Here is a 19,373-nt window from a genome sequence, read left to right on the forward strand (position 1 = left end):
GGGGGTGCTCGTTTGGGAGAGCAGAGATCTTGTGGTGGAGAAGGTGGTTAGGCTCCAGTGCCCGTCGACCGAGGGACAGAGTGGCTTCTTCGCGACGAAGCTCAGCGGGTTGGATGCCAGCGAGAATGGGGAGATTGTCCAATGGTGTGGGATGCAGGCATCCGGTCATTGTGCGCAGTGCGCTGTTTATGGCAGTGTCGATGTTATGGCAGTGAGCACTGCGGCACCAAACAGGTGCACAGTACTCTGCTGAAGAGTAGACAAGGGCTAAGGCTGCTATACGTAAAGTGTCAACCTTCGCCCCCCAGCTAGAGCCTGCCAGACGCTTGAGTAGCGCAGCGCGGTATGTGAGTTTCTTGCGCAGCGACACCAAATGGTGGCAGTATGTGAGCGATCTGTCCAGTGTCACCTCAAGATATCTTGGTTCGGGTCAGAAGGACAGAGATTTTCCGTTGTTCTGGACGTGTAGCTCACGATCAGCTTCCCGATTATGGAGGTGGAAAGCTGCTGCCACAGTTTTGGTTTTGCTGAGTTTCAGTCGCCAGTTCAGGAGATAGGCTGAGAGAGTTTTCATGTCCTGACTCAAGGTGTCTTCTAGATTTTCCCACAACTTTGTGGGGTGGAGAATTTCCAGGTCGTCCGCATAAGCGTATTTTGCGGAGACCGTAGTTGGCAGGTCGTGGGTGTAGATGTTGAAAAGAAGTGGAGCCAGGACCGATTCCTGTGGGACGCCGTTTTTCAGGCGTCTCAGTCTGCTTCGCCGTGAGCTACCGGTGGTGAGGGTGAAGCTTCGATTTTTGACAAGTTCCATAATCATATGAACCATATGTCGGTCAGGAAGCAGGCGAAGCAGCTTGCAAGTAAGGCCGCGATGCCATACGGTGTCATAGGCAGCTGTAAGATCTAGAAAAACAGCGCCGGCCTTCTTTTTTGCCTCAAAGCAATCCTCGATGTCTTGGGTTAAGAGTGTGACCTGATCTACGGTGGATTTTCCGCGCCGAAACCCAGCTTGCTCTTTTGGAAGGAGCGGGTCGATGATTGGGTTGACGCGTGCGTAGATCAGTCTTTCGAGGATCTTGAAAGGAACACAGAGGAGGGATATCGGACGATAACTCCTTGGGTCCTCTGGTGGCTTGTGAGGCTTAGGGATCGCAACTACTAAAGCTCTTCTCCAGATTTTTGGGATTGTGAGGTGGTGCAGGCAGGAAGAGAGGAATCTACGTAACCAGGACTTTAGGGCATGGCCAGCATAGAGCACAAGCTCAGGGCAGATCTTATCCGACCCTGGAGACTTGTGTGGTTTCACTAGGCGGAGGGCGGTGGCGAATTCCTCTGGGGTGACGTCTCCAGAGATTGCTTCCTCTTGTGGTGTTTCCACTCGTCAAAGGACAGATACTTCCTTGGCAACAAGGCAGGATGCCTTGCGGTCCTTTGTCTTGTAGACCCCGTTCTGCACTATCTGGGAAGCGATGGCATTAGCAGAAACGGGGCACTGACGAGGAGAGTTTGCTGAGCGCCCTGTGAGGTTGTTGATGATGCTCCATGCTTTGCGGCTTGAGTGTGAGAAGTCGATGGTTTGGACAGCTTCGTTCCATCGCTCAAGCTTCTTTGTGTCCAGCCGCTCAAGTAGTCTGGTGGCGGCGGTGTTAGAAGCAGCACCACTTGTGGCGCTTAGGTAGGAGCGATAGAGAGCTTCACACTCAGAGTCCCAGCATGGTGTATAGCTGGTTCGATGGCCACGTGGTATTGTGGCCTTTGCCGCAGTTATTATGGCATTGCAAAAGTCCTGGTATGCCTCGTCTGTGTTGCATGTTTCAGGTGATGGTAACTTTGCAGCAGACCCATTGGTCAGGAGGCTGTATTGATTCCAATCGGCTTTTTTGAAGTTCCATCGCTTCACCGGTGAACTCGGGACAGGAGCCACAATTTTTGGGGCGATGATGAGGGACGGCCGGTGTTGGGACCGCGGGAACTTCTCAAGCACATGTCTGTCTGGAAGAGAGCTGTCGACACTCGCGAAGGCCAAGTCAGGGTTTTTCCCTGTTCCCCAGCGGCCGGAGTGGAAACTGGCTGGTTCCTTTGGGTTGAATAGGAGGGCAAGATGGTTCGTAAAGGCCCAGTCACCCAGCAATTCTCCGTCGCTGCTTGTGTTGTTGTAGCCCCAGTCGATGTGCTGGCAGTTGAAATCGCCAGCGTAGAGACTGGGGGAGAGGAACGTTGGAAGGGATGGTGGCAACATTCGCGAGGGTGGGGGCTTGTAGATGTTGACGATGTTGTAGTCTGAGATACAAATGCACACCCACTCAATCTCAGCATCAGTTGAAGATTGGTCGACAAAGGTCGACTTTAGGCTGTCATGCACAAACGTGGCAATGCCGTGCTTTCTGCTTAAGGTAGACCCGACTGGCGTGTAGTTGGGAATAGCTAGCCTATCTGCAGAGGTGCAGTGGGTCCCTTGGAGGAGGATGACGAGTGCCCGGTTGGTATGGGCAAGCTGCTCCACAACTTTGATCTTGCTTGTTGTGTAGCCTTCTATGTTAAGCTGCAGAATGGTGGGGCGTCTGAACTTGTCCATTGCCCCTTGCAGCTGTGCCGTACGGGTGGAGGCTCTTGGTTGACAAGTTTCGTTTGGCATCTGCTTGGGTGCAGATGTTACTCACGGGATGGGGCACGGGGAGCCACTTGTCGTCCGTCCCTGTTTTGAACGTCAGGCAGATTCTCTCAGTCTCATCACTTGCAAGGAATCGACAATGAAACACATGATTAGGAAATACACACATCATCCACTCCAAATTAAGATCTTTTCTGCCCGACGCTGGTATGGCCATGGTTAATTTTGTTACCGAGCCAGTGCGTTTAGGTATTTTGTTGATCATTGTTTTTGCTACTCCGTAATCTAATCATAATTTGAATTTAAAAAATAGCTGAGAACAACTTCTCGTGTTGTCATAACGTATAATTACCATAACACTTGCTAGTGCCTGCAAGCACAAGTTGTATCCTTGAGAGATTTCAAATAAAACACAAACCGACTTACGTATCTTCAGCCGAGGTAAACTCTTTATCATCACGAGCGTGAGGGCTGTCAAACTCATGGCACAAATCCGCATCAAGCTCTTTATGATTCACAGTTAACTTGTTGACACTGAATATTGAAATCTATAAAACCACGCTGTTTTTATTCAACTTTTCTCAACAACAAGCAAATGCACTCACTCGTTAAATACGGTAAACAATATGCGATGAATGTTTTTACCAATAGTGAAACTTAACCCGATTGCTTTGTTAGCTATTACCTGCTTGTGGTATAAAAAAGAATATTTATATGACATCTGACTTGAAAAGAAACTGGTCCGGTTAGAATTCAATAATCCAGTAATTTTGAAAAACAATACAAAATATTTTGTAGGAGCAGCATTCACCGTGAAAGTAAAGATACAAAATGTAATGTTCAGAAAGTCTTTGCTTTTTCAAATTTGGTTTTGCTATTTTTTAAATTCCACATTTTGCTAAACACAACGTGGATATTGACGGAAAATCAACAGAATAAACTTCCACTAAGGAGTAGATTAGCAAAGTGAACTGAAAAGGGAATTAAGCACCACTTAAAAAATCGTTTCAAAAAACATAAAAACCTTCGTCTTTCTCAATCTGAGATAATTCATACATTTCTGTTGAAAGAGAGAGAGAGAGAGAGAGAAATTCAATTCTGCTGAAAAAGAGGGAAAGTGTTTGGACTTCTTTGTAAAAAATCAATTTCTTATATCCTATTCCTACATGGCGTAGCCTATTCACAAAACCGACCCAGAGTCAAGAAGCCACTAGGAAACATCCCGAATCCCGGTTAGAGTAATCTGCCCCTTCGTTCAACTTCATCATCAACAAACCTTTCCTCGAGGTGATATCGCCCACTTTAAACGAACATCATGGTCGCATTTGCTCTTGATAAACTGGGAAATTTCAGCCAATCGGAGAAGGTCATCATTGCTAAGCAACAGCTTACGTCCTTCGTTGGCAACAGACACTTTTGTTTCGCTTGCTGAGAAAATACAAAACATTTTTTTTTAGCTGAAACAGTTTTAGTAGGGTTTGGTACTTGAACAAGTAATTACACATTTTATAAACTTATGTGAATTTTTAAAATCCTTGCGGCGTTTTATACTTGATTTCTGCGATTTTTCACCGGTTGTGGTCTTACCATGTTTTCCACACGAGAGACCTATTGTGTTATTCATAGTAGAAGTGATAGAGCTTGGGTAGAGAGTTTGTCTTGTTGAACCATAGGCATTCGAAGCCAAGTAACTTAATCAGATTTAACATTATTTAAGTTCATTGCAACATTTACAGAAAACAAAACAAAAAAACTACAGTAGAGCCTACATGAAAACAAATTCCGACCGTTTTAGACATCACATGATGTCCTCTTCAGGAATACACTAATATACTGCAATTTTATCTTATATATAAACAAAATACAATGGTTAAATATTAAATTTATCAACATATCATGATAGAAGTACTCCGCTCTGGAAACAAAGACATGGCAACTGGCAATATGCAGTATGGCAATGATGCGTCTTTGATTAAGCAAGCAATAATAATTAAGCGAAAACATGTCTACAATCATTAAAATGTAGATTAGATGAACATTGACATGTAGGCAGTATGGTTGATGCAGCAACCGCAATGATAGTGAACTACGACGACTATTCAAGGACAGTGTTGAAAATTCCTACGAGTAGGCTACGGACTTCCAGAACTGCTTGAGAAGCTGTTGTTGATTTATTCTGGAATTAAGCACGCACACCTCACAAAACAACAATCACATACATCTTCGATTTTGTGTCATAAAACTTCCATGTTGACTGGGTACTCGGAAGGCATGATATGTTTCGTCATCAAGCTTGCTTAAGACAAAGTAACCGGGTGAGGTGACGTATTTCTGAAACAAATATCTTAAATGCAACAATTTTTATTTTTTAGGATAGAAATTTTTAGAAAGCTAGTAAGAGAGAAAACATTATTTATTTATGTTACTTTTATTGATTTTTTGTAAACAAGTCTTATTGACTTTGCTATTGTGATGCATTCAAAAAATGTCACTTTAGGAGCTCTTCTTGTAAATGTTAAAACGTATGTGAAGTGCTCACCATGTGATCAGGAATGATCGTGATCTCTGACGGGTCTCCAGTCTCTGGTTGGCATGTCAACAGCATCCCGGAAACTCTCTCTTCATTGTGCATTGCTTCCACAATAATTCCCATTCCAAGGTCAAGAGGAAAACCTCCTCGTCTGGAGAATCGAATGACTCAGTAAAACATACATTCATTCCTTGCGTCTATTTGACAGTGATATTATTAGAAAAATTGGAACTAGATCAAGTTTAGATTGAATTGAAAGAAAAATAAACGTAACTAAGTAAAAGTTATGGCAACACTGCCGATACCTTCTAGTTTGCAGAACATCGTAGGAAAATTGACTGGCCCAACACCGAGGGACAGCATTTAAAACCTGCAAACAAAAGAAACAAATCAGTTGCATTCAATCAAAGACCATTTCAATTGTTGAGTTCATACTGAAAGTCACAAATGAACTTACGCATTTTAAATGAAAGGTATCACAAAAGATATCTCATGAACATATCACATGAAAGGTACACAAAAGGTATGACATGAAGGTATCTCATGAAGGTATCACATGAAAGGTATCACATGAAGGCATCACATGAAGGTATTACGATAAACGAAATATTTATCCTCGGACTAAGAAAGATTTTTTTTTAGTTTAATCCAGGCAGTTTAACATACTGCCCAGACAGCAAAATTTGTCGTTTTTACATTTTACGTCTACGTTACTATGCCTCCAGACGTTAAATTGATGTAACAATGACGAATTTTTCTGTCTGGGTTGTAGAGGGTATGAGCTGCTGACACAACCCAAGTTACCCAGATTGACAGCAGAAAGATTTTTGTCACTAAAAACTCAGACACAATTTGGTCAGTTGCAAATGCGCATTCAAATCAAACAAAATCACTGAGTGCAGACAAATCATAAAATATCGAATATTCTCAGAATACCTTTTTGTTTATTTTAATATAATCACTGCATTTTTATGTTCAATAAAAACAAATTGTATTAAAAATTACATAAAGTATAAAACAAAATTAAAAAATGCTAAAAATCTTTAAATTTCTTCTTTTGTATATTCACCACATGTATTTTAATTTATTTTAAATAATCGCTGCATGTTTAATGTAACTGATTCACTTGAGAAAGGTTTATTAGTCAAACCTGGTTTATACAAGTGATGTTTCCAAAAGACGGACAAGAGCAGTTTTCCTTGGATATTTCCACGTGAGAGCAACGGACGATAACAGCCAACCCACACTTGAAGCTGTTTTTAATCACTTGAATATTTTCCTTAATTTCTGCTACCAATCTAGCAGGTAGGTTGGAATCTGCAAATGCCGCCAAGCAGCTGTGAACAAAAAACGTGCATAGAGTGAAATGATCCGCTGACAAAAACACACAAAAACATTACGAAAAGTCTGCAAAAAAAATTAAGCTTTATAGGGTAGGCCATATACGTAGTTTAGTAAAAAAATGTTACACACAGTTCTTATTCACATGTGACAAGATTTCTTTCCTCTGACTTTATCTTTAAGGACAGACTTTGCTTTCTGAACTATTATTAAACAGTAAAAGTTGCTTGCAAAATTCTCTAAGTTAAGACATTAGCCTACAACCAAAGCTTAATTAAGCTATTAAAGTTTGAAAAAGCTGTTAACTGTTGCAGGCACACAAATATTTGGCTAGTAAAAATATATACTTACGCTTTTGACTTTGCAGAAATGCTTTCGTTGCTGCCTTTCCTGATAGATATTAAATATTAATTAAGTGCGAGAAAAGAAAAAAATTCGACGTTTATTTTAATCTTGCAAAACTTTAAATATTTTGAAACTTTTGATTTTAAAATTTTTAAGTTGTTACTTGGCTTGGTTGCTCTTGTTTTAGAAAATATGTTAAAAGACGCAAGATTTGCAATTTCTCAAGCCCATGTTAGAGATGGCAAATGACTTTCTGCAGAACAGAAAGACGTTGCTCAGAGACTCATAGCTTTCATGAATCCTTGATGTTGCAACCAGCAGCTACAGAAGTAGAAGTGGTAGAATAAACATGATTTTAGAGGGTATTATTGTAGTTTAAAAACTGGAGCATTGCCTAGGTCTTCCTTTAACAAACCTAACAGGTGTTAATTAACGTTTGAATAACAACTGCAGTATTCCAAAAAATCTATTCAATTAAAAGCAATGCCAGGTAGACCGGTAACAAAATCAACAGTTTGACTTTAAAAACCTTGAGTAATGCCATAGCAACTTACTTTAATGCATCCTTGAGTTCTTCCAAAGCATTTTTCACAAGTTTGTTTTCCTGAAAAAACCTTACAACTTTAATCACGTGTAAACACTTCCATCCATGTTATTTCTTACAAATGAATCTGGTGAGTTATTTATTCATTGATTGATGGTGACTACGTAGATTTAACAAAAGTTCTTTATCTATTTACAATATTCTTACCTCCACAAATGCATTGTAAGCGTTCACAGTGATACAAAACCCTTCAGGCACTTGATACTAAACATAAACAAAATATCGGTAATAATAATAATAATGCGATATTCGAATAGATTCGCAATAATTCTATTCAAAGACAACTGCTAGAAGGAAAAATGAACGGCAAACGAAATAGGGGCAGACCACCGAGAATTTGGACTAATGATATTGAAGACTGGTCAGGACTTTATTACAAAACTGCAGTAGAAAAATCTCACAACAGTGAAACTTGGCGTCTCATTGTCTCCAACCCTCGACGAGAGGAAGGAACTTAATGGTGATGATCATAACCGTACGAGCCAGGGGGGCGGGGGGCAGCTGCCCCCCTGTTGTTTCAAAACGTCGCGTATTCGGGGAAAATTTGGCAATTATTAGGGCAAAAATTGCTATATGAAAAGCTACAAAACTGCATGAAGCAAGAAAAACTATAAATTAATATCTTTTACCTATCAAACTAAGTACAGCCTCTTATTTGCACAAGAAATGCCGCAAAACTTTCATTTGACACACCCGTGTCCCGTATTGATGTATAATTGTATTGCATGGTGATCAAACTGGTAGTACGAAATGCATTTAACCAACTGCATCATGCCAATTTGGGCAGTCACCAAAATATGTCTTTAATACTTTTGTGAAACTGCCCAAATCAAAACGCAAAATTTGCTATATAGCTAATTTTATTAATTTTCACAAATGCATCGTGTTGATTTGGGCAGCTGAAAACATTAAATTATCTGATGAAACTGATTAGTCTGTTTATGCAACTGCCCAAATTAGCGTGAGACAGTTTCCCCAAAATGCACAAATTTATTAATTTTTCCCATTTACATAACTGTATCGCTTAGATTTTTGGGCAACAAAAAATATGAAATTATCTGATCATATAGTATATTTATAAAACTGTTATAGTTTATCACCGTTATAATGCACCGCATACATTATATTTGGGCCATTTCTATAAAAGCGTGCAGATTTGGGCAAATTTACGTTCTGCCCCCCCAAAATGGTTTGGTCTCGTATGGCTATGGTGATGATGATTCTCTGCGCACAGCCTTATGCAAATTATACCTAGGTTACTTGTTTAGCTCAGAAGCGCCCATAGCGTCATTTTAAAATGATACTCGTTAATGAGTGACACAAAGCTTTCTTTTAACATGTTTGTCGTTAGATGGAAAATATTAAAGTCGTTGGAAAACAGTTTGAAATTGGGAAATTGTTTAACTTCCAATAATTGGTATCAGAAATGGAGCCCTGCAAAATCACTTGGTTTTCTTTATTAGGCTAAACTGTGGTTAAAACGTTGGGCGCGAAAAAGTTAGTAAAGCAACAGTGTTATTGATTTAATAAAAATAGCATGCGGACATACAGTAATTATACAGTAGTGATCTACATTATAGCTTCAAAAGCAATAACTTAAAAATATAACCGGCCTCACTATCAATACATTAATTCTATTGCAAGTTTACCTCCACAGTAAGAGTTTTGTCCCTTGCTGTAAAAACTTGAGATAAAAGTGATGCTTTTGTCCCCACTAGTGACGGATCAGAACAGTTCCTTTCTGATAAAAGTAGGGTCCACTTGTTTGAGCCAGTCTCTTTGCATGGCCGACGGACCGTGAGAGAGCTTCCAACAACTCTTTTGGTTTCAAACCGCGCTTCAGATTTTCTGTTGAAACGAAATATCTTGTTGCAGGAACGTGGAGATTAAAATTTTGAAACAAGTCAAAATTTGATTTCGTCAAAAAGTTAGTTTACACTTTATTGACGTTTAGCTTATTTGCTATGAATTATGGATAATTTAAACAAAAAATTAAAAAAACACAGTTGGGCTATATGAAAATTTATCGAAATTGAAGTGCAATTGGGCCTACAGCATAACACATTGCAACACAAAAATATTATACAGAATATTATAAAAGTTTTCAGTCTAAGTTTGGTTTTTGAATCTTTATCCTCGGACTAACAAAGCCTTGGTAGGTTATTCCTGGTAGTTTCGCATATTTCTAAAAGCTTTTGACGCATGCCGGTAACCGAGATTGGCAGAGTGAAGCAATTGTTGAAATGTTGTTGCCGGGTAATTATTTTATCCACTAGGCGCCGCTGAAGGGAGAGCATTCCTGAAATGTGTTACTTCGCGCGCACCCGGAAAGCCAAACCAGCGCCGATTTATCTTGAGTCAATCTAACATGAGCTAACGACAGAGCTAACGGGGCGGACGAGTGTGCTGAAGCAACGCACTTTAGCGAATAAAAAAGATTTAATCATGCATTTACTATCAACTGAAGCTTGAACTATAGATAGACAATAAGACAACATACCAACATATTTGAATAATTTCTAATAATATATTCTATTTGAATAAGCACCTTCTGATGAACCCAAACAAGGGGGAAACAGGCTGTACAGGTTATTAGAGAATAGTAACTGAATTTGATGTGATTTTCATTTTTTGGCTTTGGGCATTTTTGTTAGTATAAAAAGCTTTTATTGTTTGTTTAAATGACTACGCTATGTCAAAAACTGATGGATAAGTTTTTCACCACTCAGCATGTACAAACATCATATTCATCATTCCATTACCCGTAGAGTAACTCAACCATTCCTTTTCCAGGAACAGAATCTACAAAGACATCAGCGAATGCATCATGTATTCTTGAATGGCGGTCACTTGAGCGGTATGAAACTGGTTTCAAAGTGAGTCGGCAAGCCACGTTATAAGTGGAGCTACCTATGTGAAGATGTTTCACAGTAAAACTAATGAAACAAAAACTTATGCATCACATATAGGCTACTGTACAATAACATATTTGACATAATGACTGCAGACATTTTTTTTCTTTTCTTATCGTAACGCTCAGAGTTGACTGCAGACAGTGCACACCGTTTCGGCCTTCCAGCCTTCTCAGTGCAGTAGGTACACTGGGTATGATCACGGAGAAATATAGGCTATACCTCAGGATGACGTTTTCCCATTTGTGGAACCCAAGCTCCAAAAAATGGTACCACCGTCAGTAAATCCATATATTTGACTCGGGGATTTGACTATATGGATTTACATATTATGTGCTAACGATTGTGTCCAAATTAGATTCCATATAACCTTTCTAGTACTGAGAAACCAGCCAATTGAAACTGTCTGCTCTTAGTGAGTCACATGAGTCTACAACTGCGTAGCCTGCATTGGTAGTCAAACAGTATCAGTTTATCAGAATCGGTTTCAATAATCTTGTGTTAATTTACTAAAGTTTTTGATAAAACTGACACCCGTAAACTGATGTTGTCTGATTAGCAATACCTAAAATGGAGGTTTCGGTCTGATAAACCCAGCCGACAATTTTAATGCAATTGCAAAGAAATCCAACAACTTTGCAAAGGATTTTTCTATTTTATTTTTCATAAAACAAAATTTACTTTCAGAGTTATAAATCCGCGGTTTAGCAAAGCTTAGTGTTAACCAATCAGAAATGGCTACGAACCAGCGCCGATGATCTTGAAGCATCTTCGTTCACGAAGTCACGCGCTAACCAACTGAGCTATCGGGGCGGATTATATGATTTAATCCAATGATATCTGGCGGTTTGAGCAGATGATATAATTCTTGCTGATTTGTTTTGTCATAAATTAAATACCTTATGATTAATTTGAATCAAACAAGGTTTAGTTCTTTGAAATACCATAAAGATTTTATAAACTGCGTGTATATAAGACGATTTATAAAGTAACCGCAAACCTATTGACTGATTTATGAAGCGCAGTGTGTAACAAATAACAATGCCTACGTGCAAAGCCAATGCTGTAAACATCGGTATTTGCAGAACGTCATAACTTACCAGACAGCAAAATCCGTCATTTTAACATTGATTCAACGTCGTTGAATCAATGTCTGCAACAACCTCAATGTCTGCAATGTTGAATCAATGTAAAAATGATGGATTTTGTTGGCAGAGTTGTAGTGCGCATAGTGTAAGTGGCACAACCAGAGACGTTGAGAGGATAGTTTTGGCCCAGTAGCAATGAAATACTCTGGCCCCAAATCAAAACACTTCTAAGAAAAATGTATTACATCCAAAGAATACGCGATGGATTCGAATTCCGGAACCCTTAGAAATATCATAGGCCCTAAAATCACCCTGGGTCGGAGTCTCAAAGTACCCACGGACCCCTGTCAAGGCTACTGGGTACCACCTTCAAATCACCTGCATCAACGTTGAATTGGATCATGCTGGGAACGCTTCCATTCTCCCCGTGTCTCCACATACGAAGATCGCAATGACATATAGGTAGAAGTACGTGGCTAGATGAAACAACGTACCCGCTGATGAAGCTGTAACCACAATCAATAACTCAGTTACAGAGCCCATATGTAAACTGTATCTGAATAAGTTTGCGCTTGATTGTTTCGGCAAGAAGCGCAAGGGATCACATCACGTTTTTATATCAATTTTTTTTTGGTGTTACTGTTGCCACCTCGATAGCTCGACTGGGCGCTCTACTTTGTGCACAAAAAATATTAAAGATCAAGCAGCACTGGTTCAACTTTCGGGGTATGCGCTTGAGCAGAGCATTTTAAGAACTGCTTTTCATTCAATGACACCTATCTATGGAATAACAATTTACTGGCAACAACACTTCAAACAACGGAAATTTCATTCTGTTCTATCTCATAACCGGGCGTGCGCGTCAGTGGTTTAAAAGCTCTGCATGTATGCAAAACTGCTAGTACTACGTTCCCAAAGACGCTTTCCCAGTCCGAGGATAAAGCTTCCCGCAATCAATCAACTGTAAAAAAAGATAAAGGTGGTCCCACACTTGATTCAAGTGTCGGGTATGAGAAAATAAGGTTCTCATTGTACTAAGCCTTCGGCACTAACGAGAATAGGGAAGCCAGTTCTTTTCTCTCGGCCGCCTTTTCTGCAACAATTAAGCCCAACCAAATTATTGCACCCTAAGTAGAGGTGAGTAGTGTTTTCAACAACCAGCTGAAGCCGGGAGTCGAACCAGGTTTGCGTAACTGAAAAGCCAACGCCTTATCCATTACGCTATTCCTCGGCCAATCAAATGTAAATATTATGAAAACAAATGTACGTGTTTTTGTTAAATCTTTTGTTATACAGTAGATTACGATTCCTTTATTGCAAAGATAAAACAGCAATCGTTAATTTTAGAAGAGTTTCTAATCCGAAAAGAACTTACTGAGTTAAAAAGTCGCCATAGCAAACTGCAAGGAGAGACAGATTTAACCCATCTTCGGTATGTGCGGTAACTCTCATGTATCTATGACAACCATCCATGCTCCCTTTGAAATCTTGTCGGATGCTCCGAAGCGACAATTTTATCCCGTCCGTTCCTTCTTCCATCCCATTAACAAACACTCTTCCTTTCAATTGCCCCCATTGCTCCTGGTAGGCGTAATGTTGACGAAAGCTAAATACACAGTTCATCATCATTTTTTTTATTTTCGACCATCAAAGCAAAAAACCATACCACTTGCCATAACATAACAGGAGTCTGGAAAAAAGTGAGAAGCGACAAAACGAGAACGTTACAGCGTGCTCGAAAAAGAAATGATTCCTTAAACAGGGTATGGGATGGAATGGAAGACGTTTTTGGAATGGAAATAGGTAGTCGGTTTCTCACAAGCAAAAAACGTAGCCTTGGTACATTGTTGCAACATCATGATTCATCATGCATTGAAAAAAAAAAAAAAAAACTTTTGCTGGCTGGGTTGTTAGAAATCTTTTTCTCCCGGCAAAAACAGCTCATTGATAATACATTAAGGTGGTGAATCACCACAGAAATCAAACGCGAATTGTCAGTACGTCTATTTAGAAGTCTATTGCTCTAACAACGTTGTAAACATTGTTAGCCTACCACTATGTTGTAAACATGGTAACATTTTTTTACTTTGTTTAAATAAATAAACAAAAAACGTTCAAACTAAAAACCACTAAAACCACTGTAGCATTCATGGGTTTCTTCATTTGATATTCTCATATTGCTATTACATGAACCATTGTGCATATATGTTACCCTCGAACATGAAAACTTGTTTTATGATTATTAAAAAATCTAAGCAAGCTGAGTGTGCTATAGTGAGACAAGTATTATAACCACCTGATACCTTTTCAATTTGCGATAAAAATCCCAGCTCCAGGGTTCCCTTGCCAATGACTTTGATAACAAGTTGACATGAGTGTCGTGTGCACAATCAAATATAGAAGAATATGCTGTCCATCTAAAACAAAATTAAATTAACAATTTATAGAAATAAGCAAGCCTATAAAAAAAATAAAAACGCATTCTGTAAAGTAAAAAAATATCGTTGCTTTCTTTACTGGTAGATTAGTTTCAGTTTCATGTTTTATTTCCTATCATCAAAGCGAAACAATATCACTTGGCATAGAGGAGGTCTGGAAAAATATACAGTAGATACAACTAATCACGAGTGTTGATTTGAAAACGATATCTTTGCACTTCTTTTGATAGTTTTATCAATTTTCATACTCTTATAAAAGCCATTGTAAAATGGAGAAACAATACCAGTAGGTAAAGCCATACGGTAGGCAACCTAGGAAAACGCGAGAAAAGCGAATTTTAAGTGTAGCCTTCCGGTAAATTCTTCAATAGCAGAAAAAAAGTACCAAAAAAAATGTGAAAAACAATGCGTGCTTTTTATATGGGGCATGATGAATTTTAGAAAGCAATTGTTCTCTCATTCTCCTCCTAGATTTGCATTAGATCTACTAGTAGCTACTGTATGTACTGAGCAGTAGCGCACCCAGAAAAAAATTTAGGGGGGGGGCTAATTCAGAAATGCAGGCCGAGTGATTTGCGACAATAGTGACAGTGACAATAGGTCAATACCCTTCCCTTTGATTAATACGGTATTTAAAAGCACTTACAATCCACCGGTTGCCGATACATCAGGATGCGTTCTCTCAATCAGAATAGAAGTTGGCCTAGTGAACCCCATGCTCAGGCGCGGATCTAGGAGTTTTTTTCGGGAGGGGGGGGGCAGAAAATTTAAAAATCAATTAAAAAGAAAGAAAAAGATAAAACAGATAATAACAATGATACTACCACATATACGATATGCTATAAAATAGACATTAAAACAGCTATTTTCATCAATTGTGAATGTTTAAAAAATAAATTTTGCTTGAATAAAAATTGCTAAGCATGCAAAGTAAACTTGAAAGCTGGTTTAAAACCATGTGCACAGTGTCCATGACCAATTGGATTGAATGTTTGCAGGCTTATACGGTAACCTAATTGATTGAAATTATAATGAAGACTAAAAACTGTAAAACAGCCATTCAAGGTTTCAGATTGTTTCCACTGACGTCATTTGGTTCAACGTTGGTAGCTGAGTCAGCTGAGTCAGCTTCAACAAATGTTGCCATTAAAATGTATTTGAAGTTGTATCAAAGAAAATTACGAAGTCTGATCGATGGATAGTTTCAACCATACTAATAACAAAAAATTATCCCCCCTCCCCTCCCCGGGATTAGTTAAGCCCGCCGTGGGACTAAGATCAGCTGTTTAGAAGCATATCAAACCATTTGATGCGGAAACATACAATTTCAACAATTCCTCACAAAATTTCGGGGGGGGGGGGGGGGCTTGGACCCCCTCCATAAATCCGCGCCTGTCCATGCTAATAGCACCATCAGCATCCTCATCCCTACGTCCATTCTCGCAATCTTCTATAGATCTCAATTTTTTTGTCATGTATGACAAAATAGAATTAGCTTTCCGTTTGCCAACACAAATAAGTGCAAAAACAACAACTAGTACGAAAACAGTTTGAAACAAAATACTAATTTTGTAAACAGTAAATTTGATGTGGACGTTTTTCCTACTTACAAAACATTCAAATTTAGTTCGTATTTTCAACTAAAGTCCCAGACGCCTTCGTCTCTCTGCTCAAATGTCGTACACAGTTTTACAGGCCCGTGTGATTCGGCATTGACGTACGGTAGCCTACATCGGTATGTCCTCCAGACATTTGACCACGAGAGTACGGGAGCATCTGAACTTTAGGGAGTTAAAGAAAAGTGTCATCAAAGACCATATCATGGAGTGTTCTTTTTGCACTGGTCGAAAATTCTCTGCTGACTCATTTAAAATTTTACTCAAAAGCAAATCCCAATTTGACACCAAAATTTACTGTTATGGTAGGAAGCACTGTTAATCAAACGCTACAACCAAATTTAAACAAACAATCATTTGCTAGAGGCGCGTCCATTCTCTTCAACATTTACTTGATGTAGCCTATCACGTTCCCTGTGGTGCAAATTTTTTTGTAGCTATTTTATGTAGTTGCCTTTTCCCAATGTAATTTTACCTTCAAGAACTTGAAATTTATTGCATTTTTATAAATATTTTCAGATTTCTGATGAGGGCTTAAGTTAAACCGAAAACGTTCGACTGTTAAAACTATTTGTAAATATGTAAAATATATTGTTGTAATGCTCAGCTCTGTTGTATTGTTGTGTCTTATTTATATCTAACCTGTAAGCAAAAGGTATAAATGGGGAACATACAAAAAATTCATTTTTGGTGGTGGGTTTGGGGGGGGCTTCAGCCCCCTTAGCCCCATGCTGGGTGCGCTACAGGTACTGAGGCAAAGGTAATACCAGCTACTGTATTACAACTTTCTAAAATTTGGTACAAGACAAGTGGAAAAAAGCGTTGAGTGTGTATGGAAAAGTTTTGATGGCTAGCGTGGAGACTACACCGCTATGGTTAGCAAAACGTGATACTCGCTGTTCTATAGTGAGTACTTAACCTTGTGCTGACGCCAGGTAGGCTGGATCACTCCTTCTACACATGTAGTAGTATAAATATCACCATTTATATATAGGTGTTTAGAGATGAATATGGCGCGTACGGAAAAGACGCTTTTTAGTGACATTAGTTAAAATCACACTTTTGATACTCACGTGAAATTAAATTTCGTAAAAACCAAATTCTTTCCTTCATGCCATCGTCTTGGATCAGCAAGCGTGTTCACCTTTCTAAATAAATTAATAAGTGAGGAAATGAATTTGATTCATTTTAAAAGATTTCCGTTCTCTTTCCTTTCCGGCTCTTTTGCCTTTCCGTCCACTTAATTACACGTTTCAAAACTTATACCTGAAGATTTTCGGTTTAAGTGCGTTCAGGTTAATTCATGTCCAGGACTAAACACGAACTCAATTGAAAAAATAGGCTTCAAGTTTCTAATACGGTTTTAAACCCGAAATTTTCTAGCTGATTGTCACAGATTATAAAATTAACATACGGTTACCTCATCTCTCCATGATAAGCAATTCTCCATTTTCTATTCGGTTCAATTGCTTCAATAAGCAAACCTTCTACCCTGTATTGGCCGTGTTCGTACATTGCATGGCACGTCAAGGGATCAGGGTGGTTTGGTAACTTGAAAACACAAAACAGCGAGAAATGTTAAGTCGCAAAAAATAAAATAAAAAGTGGATTTATTCACAAAAATTAATCATTGACCCTGGTAGCAGTAAAAAACAAAAAGGTTCACAAAAAGTTCAAAAAAAAAATCACAAGTAGAAAAAAAGAAATATTACAGGCACTGGAAGAGACGTTTGTCAAAGTGTCCACAGACAATAAATAAACTGTAAGCTAAGCATAGAATTAACACAATTTTAATTTGCAAATATTTCAATGGATTAAACTGCTTTATTCAAATGAAGGTTTTTGATAACTGACGTCATAGCTTACATCAAAAGTTTACTGCAGCTCACTTGAAATCGCCCCAAGAGTTAGAAGACCCGTAATAAATCATCAGAACGCTTTACAATCTATCTTTTTTATTGCTGATTATGTTTTCATTGAATGAGTGGAAACATTTTTTACTATTTTACCCACCTACTAATAAGTGTCACATTACCACTACAAAAGAAGTCAAGCTTAAACACGAGCAACTTGTCATGACCGGAACTAAAAAGTTCATTTTTAACACTCTATAAGTGGGTTGCTTTGCTGTCAAAAATAACAATTGCGCAAAGCTAATCGTCCGCGAAATCCACTTACCAGCGGCCCAGCCTAGTACTACCCAGACAACAAATCAATTGCTTTTTACATTGACGTTGACGTTCACAGACGTTGAATCAATGTAAAAACTTACTGACTTACTGTCTGGGAAGTGTCAATTTTAAATCTACGATGTTCATACAAAGCGGACTTTTTATGAATTTTTATTATAAACCGCCTATGCAATTAAGTTGTATGAAAAACAAACACCAGCAGGGTTATTCATGTTTTACCTGCAAAAAGCCACTTCCAGGAACTTGAATGTACAAATATATATCAGCTCTGCCATTGGCATCAATAAACAGCCTCAGAATTATCCCAGCATCGGCAATTTCGCTATTTTTGTCGTTGGAGAATCCATTAAAACATAAAGAAGTTAGATCCTGTGTCAAAACACAATATATTTTTATGAGCTATTTATCGAGAATAACGATAACACGATAGACAGAATGATTAGAATCTTAAAGCTTTTTCAAGATGATAAACATAACTTATTTACATAATAATAATACTTCGCATTGTCTTCAAACATAAACAGACAAAATTACAGTAATTGTTAAAAAGTACTTTACTTAATTTACTGTAATTTATTATGAGAGCGAGGATCTAAGAGTCCCTGGATCTCCTGATCAACGCTACTTCCTCCCTTACATGATCTGCCGGTAGGGAGAAAACGCTTTTTCAAAAAAACTTAATGTTAAAATTAGTTATTTTTGCGCACACTCTACTGAACGCTAAAACTGCTACATTTGTTCGGGTACTCACAAAAGTGAAATAAAAATCTACTAGCATCATTTGGATGAAGCTTCAAATATAAAATTTTGGGTAAAAAGTGTGGTAACAATAAAATCTTTCTATGAGAATACAAAATATATTTTCTGAAATTCCCACCAAAGGCAAAATAGAGGTAAGGTAAGGTTTCAAACAGCCCTATCCGGGTTTATCGATTTGGTTGAGAAAATTGCTTAATTGTGAGATACGACAACTATTACAATGCTCGTGGCTTGTGGGTTTGAAATTGTAGCCTGGATTTATAAATTAAGCTTTGGTTATCGACAACTTGACAACAGCAAGTTAAAATGTTAAAACAAGTTACAGTTTCTAACGCCATTTTGTAAATAATCGTAACGATTCAGCATTTGCGCACCCCCTAAAACACGTGTCACACTCAGGACCGGATTTAGCTGATGGGGGGCCCGGGGCACTTTTAGATCGGGGGGCCCCCGTGCAAAAAAATTTTTCGCGCCTACGGCGCGTAAAAACCATCTCTACGTCTACAGTAGCATCAGTCCAGTACTGCACAGTATTTTGCAGAAACTTTAAAGGTCAAAAGGAATAAAATAACACAAAATCACATTTTTTTCCACATAGGGGGCCCTTCAAAAGTCGGGGGGCCCGGGGCAACTGCCCCCTCTGCCCCCCCCTAAATCCGGGCCTGGTCACACTCAATAGCAGTGAGCACCCCTGTTAAGAATCATTGACTTAAGTAAGCTGTATGAGTGTGTAGAGGTATGCGTGAGCGACTGGTATCAGCAGTTCAGCAGTAACAATAATGTTAAGGTTTATTTGTTGTCGCTCTGCAATTGGTGGTGCCTTTTAGCAAGGCTCATTATTAATTTTGTATGATATTTATGATATCACCACATTATTACCCGACTTATACTTTATACTACGTTATGCAAGAAAGAATACGATCGGTCTTTGGCATAA

General features: G+C 38.7%; 1 protein-coding gene across 1 annotated transcript in view; it reads right to left on the bottom strand.

Annotated features, from left to right (window-relative positions):
• The window catches only part of LOC145764395 (rifampicin phosphotransferase-like), a 32,027-nt gene that overhangs the window by 11,720 nt on the left and 934 nt on the right, over positions 1–19,373 (bottom strand). The window contains exons 3-19 of the mRNA XM_082576010.1: positions 17,897–18,046; positions 16,906–17,036; positions 16,559–16,633; positions 13,735–13,848; positions 12,807–13,037; positions 11,810–11,937; positions 10,194–10,341; positions 9,081–9,279; positions 7,579–7,635; positions 7,382–7,431; positions 6,834–6,872; positions 6,292–6,478; positions 5,447–5,511; positions 5,151–5,292; positions 4,831–4,942; positions 3,888–4,039; positions 3,038–3,159 (exon numbers count right to left, since the gene is read on the bottom strand). Of these exons, the coding sequence (XP_082432136.1) occupies positions 3,038–3,159; positions 3,888–4,039; positions 4,831–4,942; positions 5,151–5,292; positions 5,447–5,511; positions 6,292–6,478; positions 6,834–6,872; positions 7,382–7,431; positions 7,579–7,635; positions 9,081–9,279; positions 10,194–10,341; positions 11,810–11,937; positions 12,807–13,037; positions 13,735–13,848; positions 16,559–16,633; positions 16,906–17,036; positions 17,897–18,046 (2,102 nt within the window). The remainder of the gene's footprint in view (positions 1–3,037; positions 3,160–3,887; positions 4,040–4,830; positions 4,943–5,150; positions 5,293–5,446; positions 5,512–6,291; positions 6,479–6,833; positions 6,873–7,381; positions 7,432–7,578; positions 7,636–9,080; positions 9,280–10,193; positions 10,342–11,809; positions 11,938–12,806; positions 13,038–13,734; positions 13,849–16,558; positions 16,634–16,905; positions 17,037–17,896; positions 18,047–19,373) is intronic.

This window comes from Aplidium turbinatum, chromosome 2 (genome assembly GCF_918807975.1).
Source record: "Aplidium turbinatum chromosome 2, kaAplTurb1.1, whole genome shotgun sequence".
NCBI classification, from domain to species: Eukaryota; Metazoa; Chordata; class Ascidiacea; order Aplousobranchia; family Polyclinidae; genus Aplidium; species Aplidium turbinatum.